Genomic DNA, 24,910 nt, shown 5'->3' on the forward strand with positions numbered 1-24,910 from the left:
TATGTAATCCAATTGATATTTGAATCAAGAACGTAAAATTATGTAATCTAATTGATATTTGAATCCAAGATCGTAATAAACACAGTGAAAATTACATAAAAAGTTAATTAATAAGTAATCGAAATTAAAAATATAACTAAATTTTTTTATTACTTTTTAAACTTATTTTTCACACAATTTTTATTTATTCAAACATCAGTTACCTTTCATAATTTTTACATCTTGAATAATCAAAAGTAAATTCAAAATTTCTCTAGAATAAAAAATATCATTATTTTAAAATAATTATAATCACTCACTTTAAAAACATAAAAAATTTAAATTGAGTTTTCTAAAACATAAAAGAAACAAATTGAATATAATCTATCTATTAGTATAGATTCATAACAAAATATGGTAAACTTGATTACTTGATCTATCTAGCATGGAAATAAACAATATTAGTGATACAATCCATTTACTATTTATAATACAAATATATGCATTACCCAACCATTATTCTCACTTTAATTTCTCCACCCATCAACCAATAAATATTTTTAATAAAATAAATATGTTGGGGTTGAATCAGTTCTTGAAAACTCAAAATCCAATTTGAACACTTTTGTTTCTTAAAAATTTAATTTAATTAAACTCGTGAATCCAATTCAATTTAATTTTTTTGTGTTTGATTCAGGTGTTGAATTATTTGAGTTCACTCAACCCATGATCACTCCTATCCAAAATAAAGCACTTCCACATATATTTGGGTCTTATTATCTGTTCAAAAGTGAATGAAAATAACTCGTGTTGCACATTGCATATAACTTTTATGAATACAAATGATATATAAAAATATAAATTTAAAATATTTTAAAAGATTGTTTTTAATAAAGATAGTTAATATAAAAATTGAAAAACATGATATATATATATATATATATATATATATATATATATATATATATATATAGTTTTTGAAAATTTTAAAAGTAAATTAAATTGATAGACGGTAAATACGAAGCAAAAAGAAGAGAAAAAAAATATAAACGTTAAATGATAATTTATTATTATTTTATATTTATATTGAATTTGATTTTTTTTACAGAATTGATTTTAAAATTTTAAGAAATAAATATTAATTTTTTTAATATAAAAGTTTATATTTGTCACAAAATTAAGAATATATTATTATGTGCGTATAAGTTATCATATTTTTAAGACTTGAATTTATTACATAGAAATGGATGTTCCTTACTTTGATCGGGGATTTGGCACTGTACGTCAAAGGTTAACCTCCCACTCATCGTACAACGAGTTGTGATATTTTGTTAATTGAGCAATTCCTCGTTCATAACATAAAGAGGGTCTAGAACTGTTTAACGTTGCATAGGTTAATTGTTTTGGCACCGCTTTTAAAAAAGAGCACCCATTAATGTTTTACAGTAAAAAAGAAAAACAGATAGCAAACACTAAGTTTATGTCAACTATTTAACATCCTACTGAGTAGTTGTATGAACAGCAGCCACAGTTGAAACCATGGAGTCCACCCCACAGATATTTCGTCCCCGGCAAATCTTGTAGTATCCATTTTCTCCCCAGTTCTCTCCCCAGGAATTTTTAATGATCCAAAATGGCTTCTCCTTCATCCGAATGGGTGCATAGGCACCAGAACCATATCCCACCAATAACACCCCATGATCAAGCCTTCTTGAACATATGTATGGGCATGACACTCCACCGATATATGTCTGCATATATGCTGCATTGATGGCCACTGTGTTTGTGCCAATTGAAAGTTACAAGATAATGAAGATATTAGACATATGATACTAATAATTGCTTCAAACAGAGTAAATAGTTCAGAGTAGTTGTAGTAGTACACTACTACACTCACCTGCAAGAGGGCCATTTTTCACCAGATTGGCAGCAATCTGGTCTTCATCTAGTGAGATGACACTGAAGTTTGCCACTGATGCTGCAATCTTTGCTTTGTCGAATTTGCAGTTCCCGCGATCAGTACCAGAATAAGGATAGTCTTCCTCGCGCATGACCCCACCAGATTTAAGGATGTACTCAAAAGCACTGTTCATCAATCCACCATTGCACCCGGAGTCGCAAGAACCTGCTTCTTCTGGATCACACTGCACATAGGAAAGGGTCCAACTTAGACAGGATAAGTATATAGGAAACATGCTAATTAATAGTTTCTCCCTTCCCGTGTTGGAATCAAAAAAGAATTCATTCCACTTGTATCAAATGGAACATTTTTATAATGATTTATTTAAGAATTCTGTTCATTTAGAAATTATTTTGTGTGAAATAGCCAATGATTCACAAATTTATCATTTGTAAAAGAATCTGTAAAAACTGTTTGATTTCAAATACACTTTGTCGTTCCAAACATAGGGTAAGGAAACTAAAAGTAGTCATTATTCATTACTAAATTCCACTTCTCAATCTCAGCACAATATAGTGAAATACCGTTGATCAATACCCCAAAGGAACTAAGACTAACTATTGCAAACAACAATCTAAACACAAGCTTACAGTAGGAACCTGTATGCTTCATCTTCATGTGCCAAACGTTATCTAATTTTACAGAGGACATGAAGTCTCATAAACCCAGACAACAATTACATTTAAACCATGATAAGCAATGATGCCATATAAAAAAAAAAGTTGCATAAACAAGGGTTTAAAAGCTGTTGTTAGCAAGAGAAAGGACCAAAAAAAGAAAGAAAGGAAACAAACCTCGTGATCACAATCAACAAGCTGCTGCTCGCTAAGACTGACGAGTTCCCCTGTGGACAGAAAGTGAGCACCTTCAAGAGCCCCCGTGGTGCTGAAGCTCCAACACGAACCGCACGAACCCTAATTAATTCCCCAACCAAATCAATTCAAAACAAACATTTTATTCTAAACACAGACAAATATTATTATTATTATTATTATAATTAGTACCTGATTCTTGACAGGGGTAACTGCTCCGTGATCTCTCCAATCAAAATCACTGGGAAGATTATCGGTGGGGAGAATTGGAGCCTTGTTTGCGTTGGAAGGCAACCTCACACCTCTCAGACCCAAAACCTTATTCCGGAACTCCGACGCCGTGAGATCAGAGAACCGCGTAACGCCGTGTGCCGCCGAAGGGTCCAGGCTCTGATGGCGGCGAGCGCGGCGCATGTTAGCCTTGAACACCTCGAACCTGTAATTGTGCTCCTCCTGGGAAGCGTACGCCTTCCCGAACCTGCGCTTGAAGTCCAAAAAGTGGTGCTCTGCTCCCAACCGGACGCCGCTGCCCTCCACCACCTGCATGATCAGCGGCTCATCGTCGCCGCCGTCCGCCGACGCCGCGAAGAAGACGGAGAAAATAACAAGGAAGAAGATTATAAGAGTTGGATTGTTCATGTTGATGTCGAAAAATTGAGTGTGGAAAGTGTGGAGTTGGGTTGGTTTTTTTATAACCTAACGGTCAGGCTAAGAATAAGAATAACAGAACGCGCGATTGCTTAGGAGACAGGTAATGTCTAACACCCAATTGCTACGCGACAACTGCATTTCGCTGTTGCTAATCCGAAAGCCCAATGATCATAAATGGGTCGAACCAGTCCAAACTAATTGGGCCTTTATTGGACTGGACCCTATAGGAGGGAGTTGTTAAATATGCCCCTTTCCCCATTAGTTTTTACCTTTTCCTAGAGGGTTATTCTTCCTACACCTAACAAATTTCTTTTACACTCAACATATTTAAAAAAATATAACTTTACCCTTTTTTACTTCTTCTTCGTTCCTTCCTTTTCTCTTTTCTTCGTATAGCCTATAGATTAACAATCTGTAAGGCACTGTTCATTTGAAATTTTTGGCGCATCCATTAGTATATTTCTTCTCCTTCGCAAAGCTGGTGCTGATATTGTTCGTGGTGTATGTTTTTTGTTCGTGACTCCTTCCTAGTTTCTCCTCCGGTAGTTCCTTGTTGTCATCCGCAAGTTTCCTTTTCTCTGCTGTCGTGAGTAGCGTTGCGTCGTCATTGGTAATTTTTTTTGCCTTCATTTTTTCCATATAGATTGTCAATCCGTATGGTTTATACAAATTATTATTTTGTATGTTCATAAGGATTCCCTCATGTATCATACGGATTGTCAATCCGCATGGTTTAACACAATAAAAAACAAAGATGTATGGAAGGAAGGAGAAGGAGGCGTTAATGGTGTCTGGTGTTGCGGCCAGCAAGGGGGGAAAGGAGGCATCAATGGCGTGGGGAGGGGTGGTGTATTTGATTTTTAATTGAAGGATATTTTAATCTTTTTACTACACTTATTGGGTGAGTGCAGAAGAAGCTATGATGGGTGCAGGAAGAAATTTCCTTTCCTAAACCAATTTACCCCCTTCCTAGTTCCTCTTTACCGGCAGCGTGTGAAAAACTCGTGGCCTTTTCCCCTGTCATCACCATTCGTTCCACTTTTCTTTCTTCCTATTCCATTTTTTTTCCACCAAGTTTGAAGCTTTCCAGTTTTTCAACCACACCGATCTTCTTCTTGTCACTAATTTAGAGTACAAATCGAAACCGTAGCCATAAGCAAAACACAAGACAATACAGATCGAAATTTTCAGACTCCACACTCCCTTTATTCTTCACCTCCAAGGTTCCGGAAAGGAATTGAAATTGGGAACGAAATTCTGAGGATGCTTTGGGGAAAATAGTGAAAAAAAAGGGGGGAAAGGAGGTATATTTATTAATTTAGTTGGGTATATTTAACAATTGCCTTGACCTAATCCAAAAAAAAAAAACCCTCTCTGAAATTCAGCTTTCCTATTCGAATTCGATAACCGAACACCGACGGGTAAAACCTCATCAATCGTTCTTCTTCGACTTTGTTACGTATCTTCTTCCTCTGATCCCTTACCCCTTTATATCATTTCAGGGTAATTGTGATTCATATGATTGTTATTGTTATTTTCTGTTTAATTTTTCTCTCTGTTATAAATACTACTACTACTACTACTATCTCTCTTAACAGTTTGTGTGCGTTGCAGATGGAAGGTAGGCTTGCTGAAGAACTTTATGCTGAAAGTTTGCAACTGTCAAAATTAGAACTGACATCCACCAGTGCTGATGATCAAGAAAACAAGGCGAACGGTAAGATGTAGTGAGTGAATTGATATGGAGACACTTTTACTAAATGCCAGAAATGATTTACTTTAAAAATTACTCTATACTATAATACAGAGGCTGCATTGATGATTTAATGATATTGCCGGTTAGTCAAATAATCAGTAATGTATGCGGATAACTCGCTTTTTTTTTATGAAAGGGGCATACACTAACACTAGACGATTCAGTTATTAATATCTGTGTTATTGTTTTTCAGTCTCTTGCTTTAAGGTATCTAATTTTGTGTTATGGTTTTAGATTGTGATGATGATGATTTGAGTTTGTGGGATGATTCTGATGACAAGTTGGAGAGCTTGTCGGATTTGGACAGGGAGTGGCAGAGGAGGCATGACCAATTTCATACGGTATGTTGACATTCTAGAATTAATTTTCCTCATTTTAGTTTCTAATTTGTTTACCTCTATAATGTGACTACCTATTCATTTTTTTTCTCCATTTTAGATCGGGTATCGAGATGGTCTTATAGCGGCGAAGGAGGCTTCTGCACAGGAAGGGTTCAATATCGGTTTTAAACAATCGGTCCTTGATGGTTACAGTTGGGGTGTTGTAAGAGGTGTTACCAGGTATTGTGAGTGGGAAGATATGCAGTTTGTTTGAATTTTAATACTGTTAGTGTTACTGGTTTGCTAATGATTTTTTTAAAATTTTCTTTTTGGCCATTTGCTTGCTGTGAAGTGCTTTTTCTCATCTTCCACGTCAATTAAAAGCAAGGTTGATTGAAACACAAGAAAAAAGGAATGAATTCCAAGGCCTGTATGAATCCGTGCATTCTTTGTCAACAACAGATGCCCTCAGATTGTTTAGTAAAGAAATCAAAGCACAAGAAGCTTTGGAACAGAGTGAACACTCAGAAGTTAGCCATCACACAGCTGGTTTACAAGAGCAGCCTTCCCATGGCTCTCAATTGAGAAGTTATCGTGGACAACTTGAATCTCTGCTTTGTGATTTTCCTGCCATTGATATTCATTTACCTGAACCAAAATAAATGGTGATCTATAATTGTCAAGTATATTTGGCTTGAGTTACATACGACACTGTTTGTGTTGTTTACTTCACATCAGAACGTCTTGCTTTTTATCTTGAATTAACACAGAAGAAAAAAAAAACATTTGATCACTACAAATGAGTTTACTGCAGTTTATAGTTTTGAGGTGCACATATATGGATAAACTATCAACCACAATCTGAATTACAAAACCTCTGCAAGTTAGTATTATTATAGCATTAACCTCAAAACACTTAATTGGAATTATTCATTGAACCCAATATTTCACTCGCCATAATCTACAAATTAGTTTACTGCAGTTTATAGTTTTGAGGTGCACATATGTATAAACTATCAACCACAATCTGAATTACCAAAACTCAACAAGTTAGCATTATTATAGCATTAACCTCAAAACAGTTCATTGGAATTATTCATTGAACTCAATCTAATTCCTGATCGTGAAATATAGAGGAAAATAATAACAAAGTTATATAAAGCACATTTCGTTATATACAAATCTGGAGCATCATTGCTATTAATTATTAACATAAGATGCATCAAAAACAAATTAAAGAAAGTAAATGCCAAATTGCACTGAACAAGTTTGAGAAGCAACTCCACATCCTATTCTTGTGTTTCAGTTTCCATGTAAAAGCCACACGACCCTGCAAGTTCAATTTTCTCCAAGCTTCAAAAAGGAAATGCATAGCAAGTTACTTGTTGCAATAGGTGCTTGCAGATTACTCTTGGTCATGGAGATTGACCTTTTCTTGGTGTCTTACTCCTTTGATTCCCGTGCAAGATAGCACTTGCTAGAAGGAATCAGAGAAGACCTCTCTATGTTTCTACCTTGGTTGCATGCATACATCATCTACACGCTTGAATAGGCCTTGCATGAGCAAAGGGTGAATCATTTATTATACAGGCTTCACATTTGGGCATTGACATTACTGTTTCAAAAGCTTCAACCAGCAATGACACCTTCCTTTTCCCTGCTGGAGCAAGTTTTGTGACAGCCTGTCTGAGTGCAAAATCAAGCATCCATTCCTCTGCATCTTTTCTTTCATCTATCATTTGGTGCTTCAGCTCAACTTTCTCAGGTTCTGGCTCAGCAACCAAGGGCAGGAAATTTGGATTTTGTGGGCTGATCTTTCTCATTTCCTCATCCTCTTCCACAGTTCTCTTCCGCTTAGTTCCCCATTGCCAATTCTTGCTTGTGTGCTGCTCTTCACCACCATCTGTACTCAGGAACTTACTACCCTTAACTTGATTTTCCTCCAATAATTTCTGCTCCTGAACAATAATGGTGTTTTCCTCAGGCACTTCAGATGAGTGAATTTGGTTCTCTTGGCTAATTCCATCGTCGTCATCATTCTCTAGCCTTGCATTTCTGTCTTCACAGCTCTCATCAATCTTGCAACTTTCACTAGTCTTGTGGCCTTCACTATTCTCAACTGTCTCTTCATCAAGTACCATTGAGACACAACATGCCTCATAATCCACATGTTTTTCATTTTCTCTGCTGTTATGTTCTGCATTTGCCAAATATTGAAATACTTCCTCTGTCAAAGTAGATTGTTCATACTCGAAACTTGTACCATTGGACAAATAATCTGTTTCTTGAGTCACAAACTTGATGCTTTCACTTGTGTCTTCCAGGACAGAATTAGTGCAACAAGGTTGTGCATCAAAACTGGTCCTTTTCTCTTCTTTGGCTTCTTGGAGTGCTTTAACCAGAATGTCTGCATATTGGCTGCTAAAACTGGTCATTTTCTCTTCTTCAGCTTCTTGGAGTGCTTCTTCAACCAGAATGTATGCATATTGACTGCTAAAAATGTTGTGTAACCGCATTTCAGATATATCATGTGAACTCTCTAATAAGGACTCAAGTTTTGAGTTAGTCTCCTCCATTGAGTAGATGGAAGAATCAGTATCGTCCTCATGGTTGAATTCACAGAAGTGTTCCTCCTCCTCCCAGTCCATATCACTATATTGGGAATTGGACTCGTCCAATTCACTATTATCCATGTGTTCCCCGTCATAGCTAGCCTCATTGCAGTAGCTTCCTGTACAGGTTTCTTCATGAAACCAGTTAGGTGGGTGGTTTTCATCCCCATCTTCAGCATTTTGTCCTAGATAAAAGCTCCCCTTGATATCTGCTTCAATTGCAGCAGCATCAGCAAAGTAGTTTTTGAAATCCTCCTCGAAATTGATCTGAGACTTCGACAGATCATGAGTCACACCTGGAGTAACTTGCTTGACTCCATCGTCTTCTGTTGCAAAGCCATTCTCCTCATTTGTAAACTTGATATCTTCTTGTTTCTCAAGGTCTTTGAAAGAGTTGAATTTTCCCATTTCGTCAGCTCCTTCCCTTTCCTTAGCATAGATTTCAAAAAAGAAATCCATAGCAATTTCTTGTGCCAAGGGAGTGATTGTTGGATTACCTGTATCAGCTTCATCACATGCAGGTTTTCCATGAAAGACCATTTGCTCACTATAAGAGTCTTTTTTTGTGTCACAGGGGGGCACCTTCCATCTTTGAGGGCTTGCAGCTTCCGGCTTGATTTTCTTCTGAGTCTCCAAAAGATGCTTCCTTGCTGACATGAAGCTCTTCAATGGAGGCAAAGGAGCATGACCATGACCATGGCCATGGCCATTAAGAGAACAATATGTATATGGGCAAACCTTCATGAGTGAAACTCCCTTAGACTCAGTTCCCCCAGGGTGAAGCATGAGGTACTCGGGGAATTTACAGTCTTTCAAAGTTGAAGAGCAGGTAGCTCTCTCGGGTGCATTCACATCTTCAAACAGAACTGCTGATGTGAATTCTCTTGAACAAGCTTTACAAGGCTTAAAACTAGGAGTCTTCGTTAATGTTCTCATTGAATTCAAACTAGATGATCTTGACAATGTTTTTGCTGGTTCTTTGCAAGAAACAAAGCTAGCTTTTGAATTTCTCATGCATTTTTGTGGTAAACTCTTGCCATCTGAACTAGATTGGGTATTCCGATGACTAACCGGCAAAAGCTCCTTTTTTGCATATGAACTGCTGGTAGGCTTCATGTAATTGGGTGACCTTCTGACCAAAGCCTTCTGCTGTTGTGGGGATGCCTCAGCAGTTGGAACATGAAGAGGTGATAGCTTTCTTGGTTGGGATAAGCTCCTAACTGAAGGCAGTGATTGAGGAGGCTCGAAATCCGAAAGCTGAAATGACCTTGACTTCATCATTTTCTTCACCTTATCAGTTCCTTTGGTTTTGCCATCTTGATACTGAGAAGAATATGGCTTCAGGTTTGCTAAGCACTTGTCAGATTTGGCATGATCAGCATGGATACCAAGCTTGCTTAGAACCATTCTTTGAACCATATTCAAAAGAAAACAAAATACATAATAAGAGGGAATTTGGAATCAAAACTAGTCTTCCTTTCAGTGGTGGAGTTCAAGCACAAGAAGAAAATAAATCCTCTTGTGCTTTTGTTTTCCACAAAAGGAAACTCACATTGCAAGGAAAAAGGAGGGACTGCATCCCAGACAACCAGAAAAGGTCTCCCCTCTTGGTTTAATTTGCTTTGTTTGCAGAATGTTTCTTTCTTGCTTTTTCTCAGTTGCTGTTGGGCAGGTAATGGAATTTGAACAAGGATGATACAAGTGTTTCATGCTGATGCGTACTAACACAGGGTTAAGGGACCCTTTGTGCTTGAGCATTATAAGTACTTGTAACACCAGAACTCCCCATTTGCTAGTGACTTGTATCTTATATTTAAAGCATAAAATCGTTGTTGATTTGATTCCTCAGCTTATCCCCCCTTCAAATGACTAAATTACCCTCTCTTTGATTCAGATAAGGAAAACCTTGTGGCATTTTCTAGGTGACAGATGAAGACATCAAATATTTTTTTCTACTTTGTCATACTTTTGTTCAATGGCAATTAAGTTTTATTAAGGCAGCCTTTTGGTTCACGAAATCACCTCAACTGTTTTTTGCTTTCAATCAATTGCTTGTTAATGGTGCTGCATAAATAGATTTATAAGTATTGTGTCATTAAAATGGTAGGTATTTTATCGAATGGAATGGATGGATTTTGAATAGCTTTTTCAATTTTTTTATGCATAGTAGTCTTCAGTTCGTACAGTGTTGTTGGGTTAGTATTTTATTGAGGAGAATAGCAGTTGAAAGTTAAAAGTAGCGAAATTTGCTCAATAAAAATAACAATGAATGGAAAGACTTTTTTTGGTCTACATGAGCGGAAAGACAAATATGTTCATAAATTGTAGAAGTTATGGAGGACGCGTGCATCTCCTTGTATATTTTTCCTCATCAATTTTGCCACAATTCACATACATAAAAAGAATGCATGCTATGAGATCCTTGTTAATAATATAACAAAATGTATGCACAACAAATTAGTAATATAACTTATATTAACCAATCACTTGTGCTACTCTTATTAATTTGATAACTCAGCTAACTAGCCAAAGTAGGGTAATAGGATGGGATGGAAGAATGAGGGAAAATATAATACAATTAGGTGCTATCTTTGAAAGAAGAAAAAAAAATGTTTTTTGCAACGAAAATATGCCATGTAACAAATTGTATAGATAAATTTAGTCTCTTAAGATCTTGTCTGAGTTATATTCTACCACCCGTTTTCTTCAACTTTAGTATACCCACTTCCTTCTCGCATTAGGTTTAGAACCTTCCTTGTGTTTAAATAAATGTGCAACTCACATCACATGCAATGTCAGTAGTTGATAATGAATGAATAGAACATTTTTCTATAATTCAACGATTAATTAATAAATTTTAGATTCATGATAATTAATAACAATGGTTTCGAAGTTTATAAGTGGCTATAGTTGTTTTTATTAAACGAATACAAGTAATCGTGTACTTTAATACTGAGAAATTTGCAATAATTTAAATTAGGTGTAATGCAAGTTTGTCCGTTTAAGAAACATAGTTGATAATTGGAAGCATAAGCAATGATCAGGAAGCATGGTGCATGGAAGGGAGGTATGAATTTTTGCCTTTATGAAGTCAGGAAAACAAGTCTGTAGTCGGCGAAATGGGCTGTCTGTGGGCCCTAAATGGGTCATGGGCCCATCTCAAACTAATCTCTCCGCTCCCTCCAAGATTCAAAGAATGATAAAATAGTAATTATGGTATGGACTATGGACCCCAATAAGAAAAAGGTTGAGACTTAAAATCAAATGGTAAGTTATCACCCTAAACAAAAAGGGTAATGCCATCATTAGGATATGGTCATTTTATCTTTTATGATCAATCTGATGTAACGAAACGCCACCGACCAGTGTTTGCTCTTAGGTAATTGATAATGATCTTAAAATAAAAAGTAGCTATCAGAAATAAGGTCAATGAAGATGTTTTTGTGTAGTATTCGAAAATCGTTTAAATCAGTTTGTGGAGAGCATGATCAAAGGTCCTACATGATGTAGTTGGGAAGGGAAATAAAAGAAAGAAGCACAACTCATGTTTTTTTTATTCGTGGAAAGTATAAAAAGTATAATAATTTACACATATTTATTCAACCAATTCAACTACACTAATCTTAACAAGTACCACTATATTCTTGGTGCAGTACTTAACAACTGTTCTATATTATTTACCCATTTGTGTCCTTTTATTTGTAACTCCACGTATATATGCTAGGAATATTTTTTGATATATATAATTGCTATTTGTGAAAAAGGTTACTGTTAGAATTGATTTGATATCTTGGCATGAAAAGGTTGCTGAAGACTTCTCCCGTTAATTATTAAAATAACAATTTTTTAAGGCCGTAAACAAACTGAGATGGCAGTTAAGGAATAGATATTAAACTTCTAGAAAAAATACAGAAGTCTTGATTAATGATTATTGTATAACCGAAATGTTATCTGTTCAAGAAAAAATATTTTGGGTCATTACCTTTTGGTCTTCCCTGTTCCTTTTAGATGTCTAAATTTAATAAATTCTACGTATTTATCCTTTTTTCTAATATTTTTGAATAATTAAAATGCTATAGTAACTAGTAATAAATTATTAGTAAAAAAATAATATAAACAATTTCATCGACAATCATTCTCTTTATCACAATAATTAGTTTTTTTAACTGATTATAATTAGTTTGTTATATTTTCTGTTTTAAACATTTAAAAGTAAACAAACTGAAAGCACCTTGAAGTCATAGTTTCTTCAAAAAAATAATTTTCCTATTAACTATCCCCATCTTCAATGGCCATATACCGCGTAAAATAATCATTAATGTTGATTTAAATATTTTTTGTCATAAAGTCTAAAAATAAAAATACATGGACCCATTCTTCTACAGTATATAATTTTAATTTGAATTTGAAAGATGGAGGATTTTTTTTAGATCAAAGATGGAGAAGGTTAATTGAATATCTAAAGTTTATATTTAATTATCATTATAACAATAAGCTCCTTACAATCTCAGCCTATAAAATGATTTCAAAGTTATGAGTCAATTGTGACAGGGAAAGACAATCCTTCCTTCATTCCAGAAACAGTTTCAATCTTTCTTTTGTTTGATTAAAAACTCAATCAATGGACAATCAGTTCAAGTGATAAAAAAAAATCAGTTTTTTTGGATTAAAAAAATCAGTTTTGATTTCAAGTTAATATTTACATTACTTTTCTATATTTGATTTAAATGAAACATATTGATAAGTGTTATAATTTTTTATAATTAAAAATTTAAACTAATATTTAATAATAATTTTATAGATAGATATCAGTGGGGAGAATTACTTTTATGATATAATACACATCCATAGATATCAAAAATTATTTTTATATAACAAAATTGTGTGTTTACTTTTTATAGTGAAATAACCTCTTTGGTACTTTCTTATTTCTTATTTAATCACTTGTGTTTCTATTTCTCTTTATATGTACCTTTTAAACTTGAGCATCAGAACAAATTAGTTTTTTCCTTAATTAAAAAAAATTATTTAACTTATTTTTGTTAATTAATATTGAAACTCCTTCAATCTACTTAAATATCACATTTTTAATATAAAAATTATTTAATTCTTTAATCATTTCCTTAAAGTATTTTTTTAATAGACTACAAATATATTATGCAAAATGTCACCTTGATTCAATTTGGATGACAAAATTCTTCTTTTAATCATTTAAATACTATTATATATTAAGACTTGAACTCGAGTCGAGATCAATTAAGTTGATACTACTCATGTTACTTAATTCACATGTATGTGATTCCTTAAACCAATTATTAACAAAAACATAAATACTTCTTTTCCAATTCTCTCTTTCCAAAGTAGTAGATATTTCGTTCAATACATTTTTTAAAAAACAGTAACATATTTTTTTGTGTTACTTCTCATTTTTTTTGTTATATGTTTACAAATTAAGCACAGAAAAAAGTGTTCACAATTTTATTATCTGTATAAAATTATTAAATATTAACGATCGTGGTTCTAGAAAACAGTGATTGTACACCAAAATAGAACATTTCCTTTATAATAATAGTACTTGCACAATTCTTACATTTACAATCCTATCCTATATATATACATACAATCGTAGAGGTTAGTTTTTGTAATCAAACTCGAATGAAGTTGTCCAAAGTCCAAACTGGAAGAATTATCTCCTGCTTAGAGATTGACATTTGACAATATGAAATAAAACAAACGGAATTTGTATACAAAAGAAAGAGATTTATATTCCTTTCCGAACAGCAATAAGTAGTACGACAAAAATAGGAGAAACAAGAAAAAGAATATACGGCAAAACCTGATTCATTGCACTTTCTTGAACCGGGCCATCTCCTCCGGGATAGTTAGATTTATTTTCAACAAATGCATCAAAATAATTCTGGTAGTCTGAGTTCTTTAAATAAAATTGAGATCCTGTTGTCATCTTCATCATTTCCATAGCCTGCCAAGAGTTTGTAATTAGCCATGAATGCAAATAAAAAATAAAAAGAAATATATGCCTTCTTTTCCATGACCAGCTGGGGCAGACAAGTAATGTGGGGGCATAAACTAAATTTACGAATGATTGCTAAGTGCTAAGAATCCTACATGTGTCATTCGTGGGAAACATCATAGAGTAGAGTGCTTTAAACACTAGACAAAGTACAGTTCTTTTAAATTCAGCTTGCAGTGTTATTTAGCAAATCATTTTGCAGAAAGACCTAAAAAACATTGCCCACCAGAAATTACCTGAAAGCTGTACATGAACTGTCTTGCTTTCTTGCTTACTTTAGGATTTGGATGAGATTTAAGCTTCTCATACATACCTCGAGCCTCATTGGACCTGTCAATCATCACAATATGTTTTTGATATCTTGAAAAAAGAAAAACAGGCCAATTCATAATAAGCACCAGCACTTTCCAGTCTCATGCTGTAGTTGTTTAGAAGACAAAGTCCCAGTAACAAATGTAGAATCTAAATGTTTGCCAAGACTGCAGGGCTCGGCAATAAAAACATACAACCTATTTTCAACAGAAAACAAGGTCTCATCATCAAAACTAGCTGAGTTTCAGCATACTGCGGCGACAAGTATTTCATTGCCATAATTTGCCCACGGGTTTCAACTTCATCACTTTTGAACGGTTAAATTAGTTAAAGGCCGTCTAAAAAATTAGACTGAAACTTCACTATTAGCTAGTTATGTCTTGTCCTTTGCATCAAGCAAAAAAAATGACAATAAAATGCTGATGGTGACTGTGACTTAAATTTGACCTCTTCAATGGCAAAGATACCCAACTCCAGAATGAGCTTCAACAAAGCCTGAGCCATCTTAGTGAGGGGAAATCAATGCTTTAATTAGAGTTGAATTCTGGAGTCAGATCCTGTATTCCCAACATAATCTATTTTGGGGTGGGGGAGGTGAGAAGTCCATTGTCATCATTTTGAATCAAAAGCCTCAACTATAGAATATGATTGGGTGATGACATCATCGAGAAATGAAGATAAATTTCTGTCAAGGGCCCAAATTTCTGAATTGGCCGTGATAAGGATAACAATATTAGAGACAGCTAGGCAATACAAGATAAACCAATTTGAATCTAACACCACACCATAATATGATTTGTTTTCTAAACTACTTAGTTGTTTATCCTTTTAAGTTAAACTAACAGCATTATACAAAACACATAATTTTGAATCAAAAACAGTTATCAACATGATCACAACACAGCTGAATGAACAACCAAGCATATGCATATTTAATATTAGGATGTGTCATCAATTCTATGTAGAACACAATCTGGTAGTTTCCTTGAGAAGTTCAGATATGTCATGAAGTTTCTGAACATACCTACTGAGGGAGTCTTGACAAATCGACCACTGCAAAGCAGCTAATCCATGAAGCTCACTCTGCACAGACATGATTAATCTCATGCATATATTCCTCCAAATATATATTTTTTCTCTAGTTTCCCTGCTAGAGTATATGTCATTACATTTAAAAGTTCAAAAATTAGATACAATGCTAAGCTCAATTAAAGTAGAAAAAAGGGGCATCTTCCGCTGGTCCTTGTATTCACCTTCAATTCATTAAGCAAGACTTTAGTTCGCTTTCAGAGACATGATATTAGCTTTTTTATGGAAAAGATAGATATTTTTTTTTTCAAGTCTGGTAAGTATTTTTATTTAAAACATTTACCTGGAAGGTTAATTTATCCATAACCTTCTCATAGTAGGGCAATGCTTCCTTCAGCTTTCCCACATTCATTAATAAGTCACCATCCTTCAATGCCTATAAATATCATATGCAATTTAGAGATTATATTGTGCTTGGATTTTTAAGCAACAAACAAACAACTAAAGAAGAGACAAATAACTAATTAAATTTTAAAAAAAAAAAACCATCTGAATTCTGAAGTAAAAGCATTTGGAAGTTAGATGTCCTAGCTAATTTTCATAAATTTCATGTTTGTCTCATATTTCCACCCACCCTCCTGCTCCAAATTGTCAATTGCAGCTCTGAACTGGCGGCTTTATTGCTATAACCAATGAAGATTGAATTTATTAAGTAGGAGGAAAGTTGCAGTTCTATTACAAATCTAAGAGACTATTATTGTGTCCATCAAATTAAGGTTAAATCAATTCAATTTCAAATTGGCATTTAGATGTTGCTTGATTAATTGATTTGATATGGACAAGCAAAAAGGACTAAAAAAGTTTGTTTACTTAAAAGCATCAGCTTTGAAATTATAGTTTTCTTGTGAATACAATTGCTTGAGATGAAAACCATTAAAAGGCTCTAGGCTCCAAATTTAGTTTATGACCACTTCTTGTATCTTGAACATTTCAGGAAGAACAGATAAGTTGAATGTCAATCTATCATATTCTATCAAACCAAGTCATTTCCTTCATTTGAGTAAACCAAGAAAGCAGAGCAGCTTGAGCCATCATTTTTTTTTCTATTGGTCATAACCATGAAAGTTAATGAATACAACAACCAATAACTACGATAGAAAAAACGCCCAACAATGTGCATTAAAAGGAAAGAATGCCAGTAATATTTGGATATCACTAAATATGCTTACCTCCTCGCACTCAGATTTCAGCTTTGGATCAACATTCAATCCAGTTTTCTTCTTGTAGGCAGCAAGTAGCTGCTTTGTGCGTGCTTCTTTAACAGCTTTTTCTTCTTTGGTCTCTAGAACCTCTCCTGGACGTATAACTCTTCCACCACCAAACTGAAAAGGCCCCAAAGGAAAATGTAAAGAGTGGACTACTAAGTTGTTTTCATTCGGCAGGACAATTTGACAAACACTAAATGCCATACTGTTTTTGAAATATTGCCAGGTCTAGGAAAGACACCCCAGGTAGAAACTTTTGGCTTGTAAAGTTCAGCCTCGTCTTCCTTATTAGTTTGTTCAGGTTCTGGAGTCGTTGCATCATCAAACTTGCTTGTATCTCCAATAATAAGCTCCACCTCAGGCAAGTCACCATCAAAGTAAGGTTCTGAAATAGGAACCAATCCAGGTGGCAATCCCCTAGTCATCTTCTTATCTGCAAAGTCAAGCCCTGCAAAATCCATCCTTGAAACTGAAAGTTCTCCCTTCTTACCAACCTTATTTTTTCCTGAACTCCTCTCACTCACTCCCAGGGATCCTAGAAATGAATTCAGACATCCATTTTAGAACAAAATGCATATTGAAGGACACACACATACCTTCTCCTTATGCATATTAAAGAAACATCGATGTAAGTCCAAGTGAGATGAAAGATTTCAACAAATTTGAAGTGTATAAGTTGATTTTCACTTCGGGGGAAAACTCAGTTCGTTATACCTTCTCGTTATGCATATTGAAGTTTATGGGTTATTTGTTTAAACTTATAATAAGTAATTTTACTAGGTTAATTAAGTTTTTATTCTCTCAACTTTTTTATATTCCAATTTTTAAAGTTGTTTTTACAAGTTTAGTCATCCATTCATTTTTTCATCAGCATTTTTGCATCAACATTTTTAGTTCCTCAAATATTTTTTTGTTTACTTTTAGTCTCTCATTTATTTTTATTGCCTAACTTTATTTCTTATTTTGTTCATTTTTAGTCCCTTATTTTTATATATTATGAACTAATTGTGAGAAATAAAAAAATAAACAACTAAAAATAGACAAAAAAATTAAAGGAATGAAAGTACTGAAAGAAAATTAATAAAAAAAACTAAAAGTTGTTAAATAAATAAAGCGAGTAAAAATTAGAATATGAAAAGGTTGAAATACTAAAAACTTAATTAAGCCTAAGTTAACCAATTTTTTAAAACAAGTGTTTTTTAAAATAACAAATAGGAATTTGTTTCTCAACATACAAAAAAAAACTGTTTTTTTAGCATAACAGTTTAGACAAATAGACCAAAAAAAATATTTATTTTATCAAAATAAATCTTTTTTGATAAATAAACTGATCATATATTCCGGACTGTTTGGGTAAATTTATTTAAAATTATTTATAAGAAAAAAGAATGAGATGAATTTCTCTGTGAGATCGATCAACTCATGATTACCTAATTCGTAATGTGTCTCATAACTTCTATAAAAGAGGAGAGAAGATCTTTATTCTATTACATGAATAAAGCCCACGAATGAATTTACTCGCAACAACAACAATTATTATTACCTTGAGTTGTTTCAGTAACAGCTGCAACGGCTTTATTCTGCTTGTACTTTTTGGCCTTCTCGATTGCAATCTTCACAGAATCTGGCAAATCCTTTGGGGTCTCATCACCAACGTTTCTCTCTTCAGCCGAATTTTCATCATTATTATAATCAGCTTTATACGCGTTGGCCTTGCTAAACGCCAACTCCACGGGATCAACGGGTGCGGCGGGCTCTGGAGCGTCGGGGGAGGCGGGCTCAGAAGATTCAGCATTGTCTGGGCCCACGGCCCAAAAGAGCAGCTTGGCGGGCTTGTACGTTGTTGAAGGCGGCGGGCCTGCTGCGAGTTTTGCCGGGGACACGACGCGCAATGAAGAGAACCATGGAGGCTGTAAACAAGCCATGTGTGAGCGAGAGAAAGAGAGAACAATCAGCAGCGAGTATGTGTCGCAGTGTTTGCAACGTAGAGTAATCCAGACATTCAGTTTCTTCTGGTTCTTATCCTGTTCTTACTTGTTAGTTAGATAAGGCAAAGCAAACCAACAATTTTTCTAAAATTTTTATTCAGCTTAACTACATTATTTTTTAATTTCAATTTAGTGTTTTTAATTTTTATTTTTGTAAAAAAAATATTTTAGTCTTTATAAAAAATATTTTTATTTTATTTTTCATCTTGAAATATTTTAAATAATATTTAATTAATAAAAAAATATATAAATTAAAATAAAAAAAATGTTAAATTCGAAGAACGAAAAAATATTTTATTTTTTTATTTTTTATTTTATCAAGTTTATTAATTCCTCATTTTAATTTTTTTCACAATTTTAAAATACATATTGTTTAATACTAGTAGTGTTTTTATCTATAATTACAATAATAATAAACCATAGTTTTTTATTTGTCGATAATGTAAAAACTTCAATATATGAATTTAACTCTCTTTTTTATTCATATTTCACATAAATCTTAATTAAGCTATAATTATATAGGTAATGTTTGATGCACAATTATATTAACATATATCTATTAACGAAACTAGTTTAGTAGTTGTAAGAAAGTAAAATTACTTACAATTCAAATTAATGATTATTTAAGTGGACTTTCTTTATAGTCTCACAATATGTCATTGACATCCGGTTGATATTGGGGTAGTTTTTCCGTTCTACCGCTTTTATTCAATAAAAATATAAATAACTTTTTAAATATGTGTATGTTATTTTTTTTAGTTTTTTTATACAAAAATGATTTTAAGTATTAAAGAATTTATATTAATTTATAATTATATCTAAATGGATAAGGGTGGTGGAAGAGGTAGTGGGATTTCTCCCTATAACAAAAATTAGCAATTAATATTGATCAATTAGACAAAAAAGATATTTGATTTATTTTATAGTTAAAATAGAAATAAATACAAATATAAATAAAGTGTGAAACTCATGTATAATTTCACATGTCATGATACATCATTTATTATATAACAAAAAATATTATATTTAAGATTATCCTAATTAAGACATGTATGATTATTATAAGTGGTAAAACTTCTCCTTTTTAAGTATTTGATATATTTACATGTTAAATACTCAAATTCAATATTATTGATTAAGTCTACAACAATTTCATATCAATTGAACTTTTTACTTAAATAAGCATTTTGAAAAGGTTAAGTTTGAAACCTTTTTCATAAGTGAATTAAGTGAGGTGAAGTCTTACTTATACTATGATATAGGCCCTTGATTGGTCTTTAAAAAGTTATATTTTTAAACGTGTCATGTGATTGTTGTCATATTTTCAATGTATTTTTTTTACATATCATGGTGCTAATAAAAAAATTATACTTATATTTTAAACATGTTACAGTGTAATATGCAGTATTAACTTATTTATATATTTGTTTTATAATATATATAACTAAAAGTTATTGACACAACTAATTTAACATTTAAGATTTTTAACAAAAATTCAAATACGATTATTAGCTTGGACATGAAATATTATCTACACAAAAAATATTAATGAGATGTACACAAATAATTATCTATTTTTTATTTCTTCATAAACATTTTAATTTTTATGTTATTTCTTCATAAACTTAAAAATGTATATTTTATATTATATTTCTATTGTTTTCTTAAGGCATTATGTATGTTCTTGAAGACATTCTAAAATTAATTTTTTTTATTGATTAAGTTCATTATTTTTTTCATATTTTTTCAATATATTGATATTAACCTACATTCTTCTTCAAATATGTTTTCTATTTTTAATTTTTATTGTATTTTTATTTATATCTATATTTATAAATTTAATTTAATCAACTATTATAGTATTTTACAGGCTCCTATTTGGAAATGGGCTTTTATTATTGGATCTGAACACTGACTCGGGCCAACCCAACAACAAAGGGTTTTTTATTATAAAAATGAAAAATAAAAAGGTTAGGGTTTTTGCAGGCTCGTTTATATAAAAGGGAGTCCTTATCTTCTCGCATTGTTTTAGGTTTTCTTAGATAGAGTTGTTACCATTTGCTCCCAGTACAGAGCTTAACCGAGCTTCACAAAGGTACCATCTTTATTGCTCTGCTATTCAATCACCAAATTTCATATCCCTTTCGTTGCACCTTGTTTGGGTTATGTTAATTATTGGTTACATCGGTTTCTCAACCATTTGGTTTTGACTTTCTTGTAATGTTTTGGTGATATGATGATTTCGAGTTCTATTTGATTATTTGTTTTCTGAATTTGGGTCCTTTCATTGGGATAAATATACTGTTTCTCTCTTTCTTTATAGATGGGATTTTGGAAACGATTTTAGTTGCAATTGTTTTTTGGTTCATCAATTGGTTTTAGGGCTTCTATTTTGTCGAATCATATATATTTTTTTCCCATTGCAAATTTCAGCTTGGTGGGAAGTGTTGGAGATAAAAGTATGATGGCTGCTTTTAATTATTTTCTCATGTAAAAGACTGAAAGTTGTTGGATATTATATAAAATTATGATATGGAGTTAGAGTTGCCAATTCAATATAGTATTGTCTGTATGATGTAAGACGTTGTAGTTATCTTTTCTAGAATATGGATTTAGTGCAACACACGTGTGGGCCTTAGTTAACTCAGTGTTGTCACCCTGTTAACTTTTCACATTGCCTCCAAGGATGAACAAAAATAAAACTTTCGTTCTTCTGAGCTGTTTCCATGCGGAAAAATATTGGAGACCTGAACTGAGGAGGCCTTGTATAAGATCCTTCTGTATTATATATGCTACTTTGTTGATTTTTCTTCAGATTGATTGTTGCAATTTTATTTTATTAATGCATTTTCGTTTGATGTAAGATGTAGTACTTATCCTTTCTAAAATAGGGATTTAGTGCAACACACATGGGCTTTATTTAACTCAGGGTTGTCACCTTGATATTGATATGATCTAGTGTAAAATTGTAGTTAAATTCACAGTGTCCAAGCCTAAGAGTTGAGTCCTGTTTTGATGGGTAGCACGGCATCTTTTCAAATCTAATTGTTTGGCTTCAATATGGAACAAGCAACATATAACTTCTCTGTTATGAATTTGCATGTGCATTTAAGTTTTGGTAGCCGACACTAAGAAAAGTCCATGTAAAATGACTTCTGCTGTTCAAGTAGCATGTATGTTATGTATCCTTCAATTATACAATGTAGACTGATGGATTATTGGTCTTTTGTCATATATTTCCTCTCTAGTTTTATTACCATTAATTTTTGGATCTTTGGATGGTCCTAGTTGCTTATGGTGAAATTTATGTTTTTCTTCTTTGCCTTTACCCAGATGAATCGGGAAAAGTTGATGAAGATGGCCGGTTCGGTTAGAACTGGGGGAAAGGGTACCATGAGAAGGTATATCTATACATTTAACCTGGGCTTTCAATGAAAAGTCAGTATTGCCAATATTAGATTTTAACTTGCTATGTTCTTCAAGATGCTTTGGTAAATCTTGTTTCATTGGATGTATCATCCTTAGTCTCATATGGATATATGATTTAGTTTAACTTTTCTCCCTCTCCTCCCTGGCTCCCCGCTTTTACACTCTGCACTTATTTGAGGGTTTGCAGTCAATTCGTTGGCTTTATTTTTTGTAATTAAACACAAAATGAATCTGTTGTGTTGAAAGTTCTCTTAATGTTTTGTCTTATGTTCGGTCTAGAAAGAAGAAGGCTGTCCACAAGACAACAACCACAGATGACAAAAGGCTTCAGAGCACCCTGAAGAGAATAGGGGTGAATGCCATCCCGGCTATTGAGGAGGTCAATATCTTTAAGGATGACGTAGTTATCCAGTTTCTAAATCCCAAAGGTAATATCAGTCCACAATATTTAGAACATATATATTTATATTTTTTAATATAATAGACTATATATTTCTTCAATTATATTAAGTTGGAAAATTTTGTTTCCAGTTCAAGCATCCATTGCTGCTAATACTTGGGTTGTCAGTGGTTCTCCACAAACAAAGAGTAAGCATCTATAACTTTCGTCTTCATTGTCATATGCCTTGCTCTAATTTTCTCTCTCGTAGCATTTCCAATTTTTTTTTACATGTTAATCTTCAGGTTTTACTAAATTAGCAATTGACATAATTTTTTTTCGTTTTACAGAGTTGCAAGATATACTCCCTAGCATTATCCACCAATTAGGTATATATTTTGAATTTTATCGAAGTCATCTTTGGTGTTTCTCATGCCTCAGTTTAACATTTTTTATTATCAAAATACAGGACCAGATAACTTAGAAAACCTGAAGAAGCTAGCCGAGCAATTCCAGAAGCAGGCTCCTGAAGGAGCCGCCGGTTCAACCACAGCTCAAGAGGAGAATGATGATGACGATGTCCCGGAGCTTGTTCCAGGCCAGGATTTTGAGACAGCTGCTGAGGAGACCAAGGCTGCTTCTTAAGTGTTATTGTTACTGTGCCATCGCCATATATCTCCTGTGTTTTTATTTTTTTTCCCTTGATTTTCCTTTTTTTTAAAAGTATTTCAGGTGTTCGGTTCTCCCCTCATATACTCTAAACAGTTCAAATACTCTATTAAATATGCTTTCTTTCATCTAACTAGGTATTCAGTTTTTGACCGCATCTGTCATCCACAACACCGTTTATTGGCATTATTTGCGGTTCGGTAGTTAATCTAAGGGGTAATCAATTCGAGACCTCTCACTAATTTGGCTTAGTTTGAAGTTAGTTTTGATGGATTTGAGTTCTAAACGAACGTGTTTTTAGTATGAGTTGGTGTTGTGATTTTGACCATCATAACCTATTTTGAAGTTGTAATTTAGTCCCTGAAATGTACACGGTTTCAAGTTTGTTTCTGAATTCAAATAAATTAAAAAAGTTCTCCCTTATTTTTTCCTGAACTCCTCTCACTCACTCCCAGGGATCCTAGAAATGAATTCAGACATCCATTTTAGCACAAAATGTATATTGAAGGGGACAAGCACATACCTTCTCGTTATGCATATTAAAGAAACATCAATGTAAGTCCAAGTGAGATGAAAGATTTCAACAAATTTAATAAAGTGTATAAGTTGATTTTTTAACTTCCTGGGGAAATTGGGTTCATTTTACCTTTTTAATTTATCCTTCAATTATTAGTGCTTATGAAGAAGATTATGTGGGCGGGGTCAGGTATCTTTTTCAAATGTGGGTATCCGGATGGATATTATAGTATCCTATTCAGATTTTATCCTCTCATCCCTAGTTGACTGCATATATAGTTTTTGTTTTTAACATAATGATTTGTTTTTAAAAGAACGTTAATTGATACACAGTGGTTTTAATACTTGGGGATAAAAATGTCTTAAAAAATTTGGACATTAAATGGAATTATTTTTTATAATAATAATATAAATACTTTTTTCTTAAATATTAAAAGTTATACAAACCACAATTTTTTATCTTTTGTTAGTTTTAAAAACTTTTTTATAGACTAGTATTTATTAAATTCTTATTTATTTATATTTCTCATAAATCTTAACTAAGATAAAATTATATAAACAAAGCTTGGTGGACAATTCTTCTTATGGAGATCTACTACAATATAGCCTGGTTGAGTAGTTGTAATGGGGTGAAATTGATTGCAATTTGAACTAATAATTCTTTAAGTGAACCTTTGTCTCTTTGTTCTATCACTTTTACTCAACAAAAAAGTATAATTAATTTTCAAATGTGTATTTTATCTTTTTTTTTTTTAGTTTTTCTATTCATATAAATTGATCTCAAGTATTAAAGAGTTTGGCTTTGTAGTTGAATGAAAAAGGTGGAGGAAGGGGTTGAGTTCAAATTCCTGCCAGTAATAAAAACTATAAAATTAAACTGAACTAGACTCTTGATTTATTTTATAGTTTAAAATAGAAAGAAATGCAATTACAAATAATGTGTGGAGTTTGTGTATAACTTCAAACGTCATAATACATCTTTATATATTAAAAAAAAAGTAACATTCACTTGAGACAATTGTAATTAAACCTAATAAGACTATTATAAATGATAAAATTCTTCCTTTTAAATATTTAATACCTTTACATATTAAAATTTAAAACTCAAAATCATTGGTTAAGTGGAAACAATCCTATCACAATTGAACTTTTTACTTAAACAAACATTTTTTTCTTACATAAGTAAACTAAGTCAAATCAAG

At 32.9% G+C, this 24,910-nt stretch overlaps 5 protein-coding genes and 1 non-coding gene across 7 annotated transcripts; 3 read left to right on the plus strand and 3 right to left on the minus strand.

Annotated features, from left to right (window-relative positions):
* Positions 1-1,282: 1,282 nt before the first annotated feature.
* On the minus strand, positions 1,283-3,460 carry LOC114374150 (cysteine protease RD19A-like). Its single transcript, XM_028331759.1, has 4 exons — positions 2,944-3,460; positions 2,734-2,853; positions 1,877-2,123; positions 1,283-1,756 (listed from the first exon to the last, which is right to left on the minus strand). The coding sequence occupies exons 1-4, from the start codon at positions 3,388-3,390 to the stop codon at positions 1,479-1,481; spliced, it is 1,092 nt and encodes a 363-aa protein (XP_028187560.1). The 5' UTR covers positions 3,391-3,460; the 3' UTR covers positions 1,283-1,478.
* A 913-nt stretch (positions 3,461-4,373) lies between these two features.
* On the plus strand, positions 4,374-6,278 carry LOC114377288. 2 transcript variants are annotated; one of them, XM_028335733.1, is made up of 5 exons: positions 4,374-4,905; positions 5,017-5,119; positions 5,393-5,499; positions 5,597-5,718; positions 5,831-6,278. In XM_028335733.1, the coding sequence occupies exons 2-5, from the start codon at positions 5,017-5,019 to the stop codon at positions 6,138-6,140; spliced, it is 642 nt and encodes a 213-aa protein (XP_028191534.1). In that variant the 5' UTR covers positions 4,374-4,905; the 3' UTR covers positions 6,141-6,278. The 2 variants fall into 2 exon arrangements, with proteins under 2 accessions (XP_028191534.1, XP_028191535.1); XM_028335734.1 differs by having other exon boundaries at positions 4,374-4,706.
* Positions 6,279-6,609: 331 nt separating this feature from the next.
* Positions 6,610-9,928, minus strand: LOC114377287. The gene has a single exon (XM_028335732.1). It carries the CDS (start codon positions 9,507-9,509, stop codon positions 7,011-7,013), a length of 2,499 nt encoding a protein of 832 aa, XP_028191533.1. The 5' UTR covers positions 9,510-9,928; the 3' UTR covers positions 6,610-7,010.
* Positions 9,929-13,624: 3,696 nt separating this feature from the next.
* Positions 13,625-18,754, minus strand: LOC114377383. Its single transcript, XM_028335862.1, has 7 exons — positions 18,271-18,754; positions 16,934-17,262; positions 16,692-16,844; positions 15,806-15,898; positions 15,458-15,516; positions 14,358-14,451; positions 13,625-14,070 (listed from the first exon to the last, which is right to left on the minus strand). Exons 1-7 carry the CDS (start codon positions 18,650-18,652, stop codon positions 13,852-13,854), a joined length of 1,329 nt encoding a protein of 442 aa, XP_028191663.1. The 5' UTR covers positions 18,653-18,754; the 3' UTR covers positions 13,625-13,851.
* A 1,944-nt stretch (positions 18,755-20,698) lies between these two features.
* Positions 20,699-23,349, plus strand: LOC114375435 (nascent polypeptide-associated complex subunit beta-like). Its single transcript, XM_028333217.1, has 6 exons — positions 20,699-20,810; positions 22,049-22,116; positions 22,424-22,572; positions 22,676-22,732; positions 22,874-22,912; positions 22,993-23,349. Exons 2-6 carry the CDS (start codon positions 22,049-22,051, stop codon positions 23,166-23,168), a joined length of 489 nt encoding a protein of 162 aa, XP_028189018.1. The 5' UTR covers positions 20,699-20,810; the 3' UTR covers positions 23,169-23,349.
* Positions 21,392-21,477, plus strand: LOC114377723. The gene has a single exon (XR_003659162.1). It is a non-coding gene; the product is annotated as a small nucleolar RNA Z159/U59 (small nucleolar RNA).
* Positions 23,350-24,910: the final 1,561 nt, after the last annotated feature.

This window comes from Glycine soja, chromosome 11 (genome assembly GCF_004193775.1).
Source record: "Glycine soja cultivar W05 chromosome 11, ASM419377v2, whole genome shotgun sequence".
Taxonomy (NCBI): domain Eukaryota; kingdom Viridiplantae; phylum Streptophyta; class Magnoliopsida; order Fabales; family Fabaceae; genus Glycine; species Glycine soja.

Coding starts and splice junctions, on each gene's coding strand:
- LOC114377288 (XM_028335733.1), top strand. CDS start 5,017: ATGGAAGGTAGGCTTGCTGAAGAACTTTATGCTGAAAGTTTGCAACTG. Junction 5,120..5,392: donor TCAAGAAAACAAGGCGAACG/GTAAGATGTAGT, acceptor TTATGGTTTTAG/ATTGTGATGATGATGATTTG. Junction 5,719..5,830: donor GTTGTAAGAGGTGTTACCAG/GTATTGTGAGTG, acceptor CTTGCTGTGAAG/TGCTTTTTCTCATCTTCCAC.
- LOC114377287 (XM_028335732.1), bottom strand. CDS start 9,509: ATGGTTCAAAGAATGGTTCTAAGCAAGCTTGGTATCCATGCTGATCAT.
- LOC114375435 (XM_028333217.1), top strand. CDS start 22,049: ATGAATCGGGAAAAGTTGATGAAGATGGCCGGTTCGGTTAGAACTGGG. Junction 22,117..22,423: donor GGAAAGGGTACCATGAGAAG/GTATATCTATAC, acceptor TGTTCGGTCTAG/AAAGAAGAAGGCTGTCCACA. Junction 22,573..22,675: donor CCAGTTTCTAAATCCCAAAG/GTAATATCAGTC, acceptor TTTTGTTTCCAG/TTCAAGCATCCATTGCTGCT.
- LOC114374150 (XM_028331759.1), bottom strand. CDS start 3,390: ATGAACAATCCAACTCTTATAATCTTCTTCCTTGTTATTTTCTCCGTC. Junction 2,124..2,733: donor TTGTTGATTGTGATCACGAG/GTTTGTTTCCTT, acceptor TCCTATGTGCAG/TGTGATCCAGAAGAAGCAGG. Junction 1,757..1,876: donor GAAAAATGGCCCTCTTGCAG/GTGAGTGTAGTA, acceptor GCACAAACACAG/TGGCCATCAATGCAGCATAT.
- LOC114377383 (XM_028335862.1), bottom strand. CDS start 18,652: ATGGCTTGTTTACAGCCTCCATGGTTCTCTTCATTGCGCGTCGTGTCC. Junction 15,899..16,691: donor TGAAATCTGAGTGCGAGGAG/GTAAGCATATTT, acceptor TGATATTTATAG/GCATTGAAGGATGGTGACTT. Junction 14,452..15,457: donor TGTCAAGACTCCCTCAGTAG/GTATGTTCAGAA, acceptor GATGATTGACAG/GTCCAATGAGGCTCGAGGTA.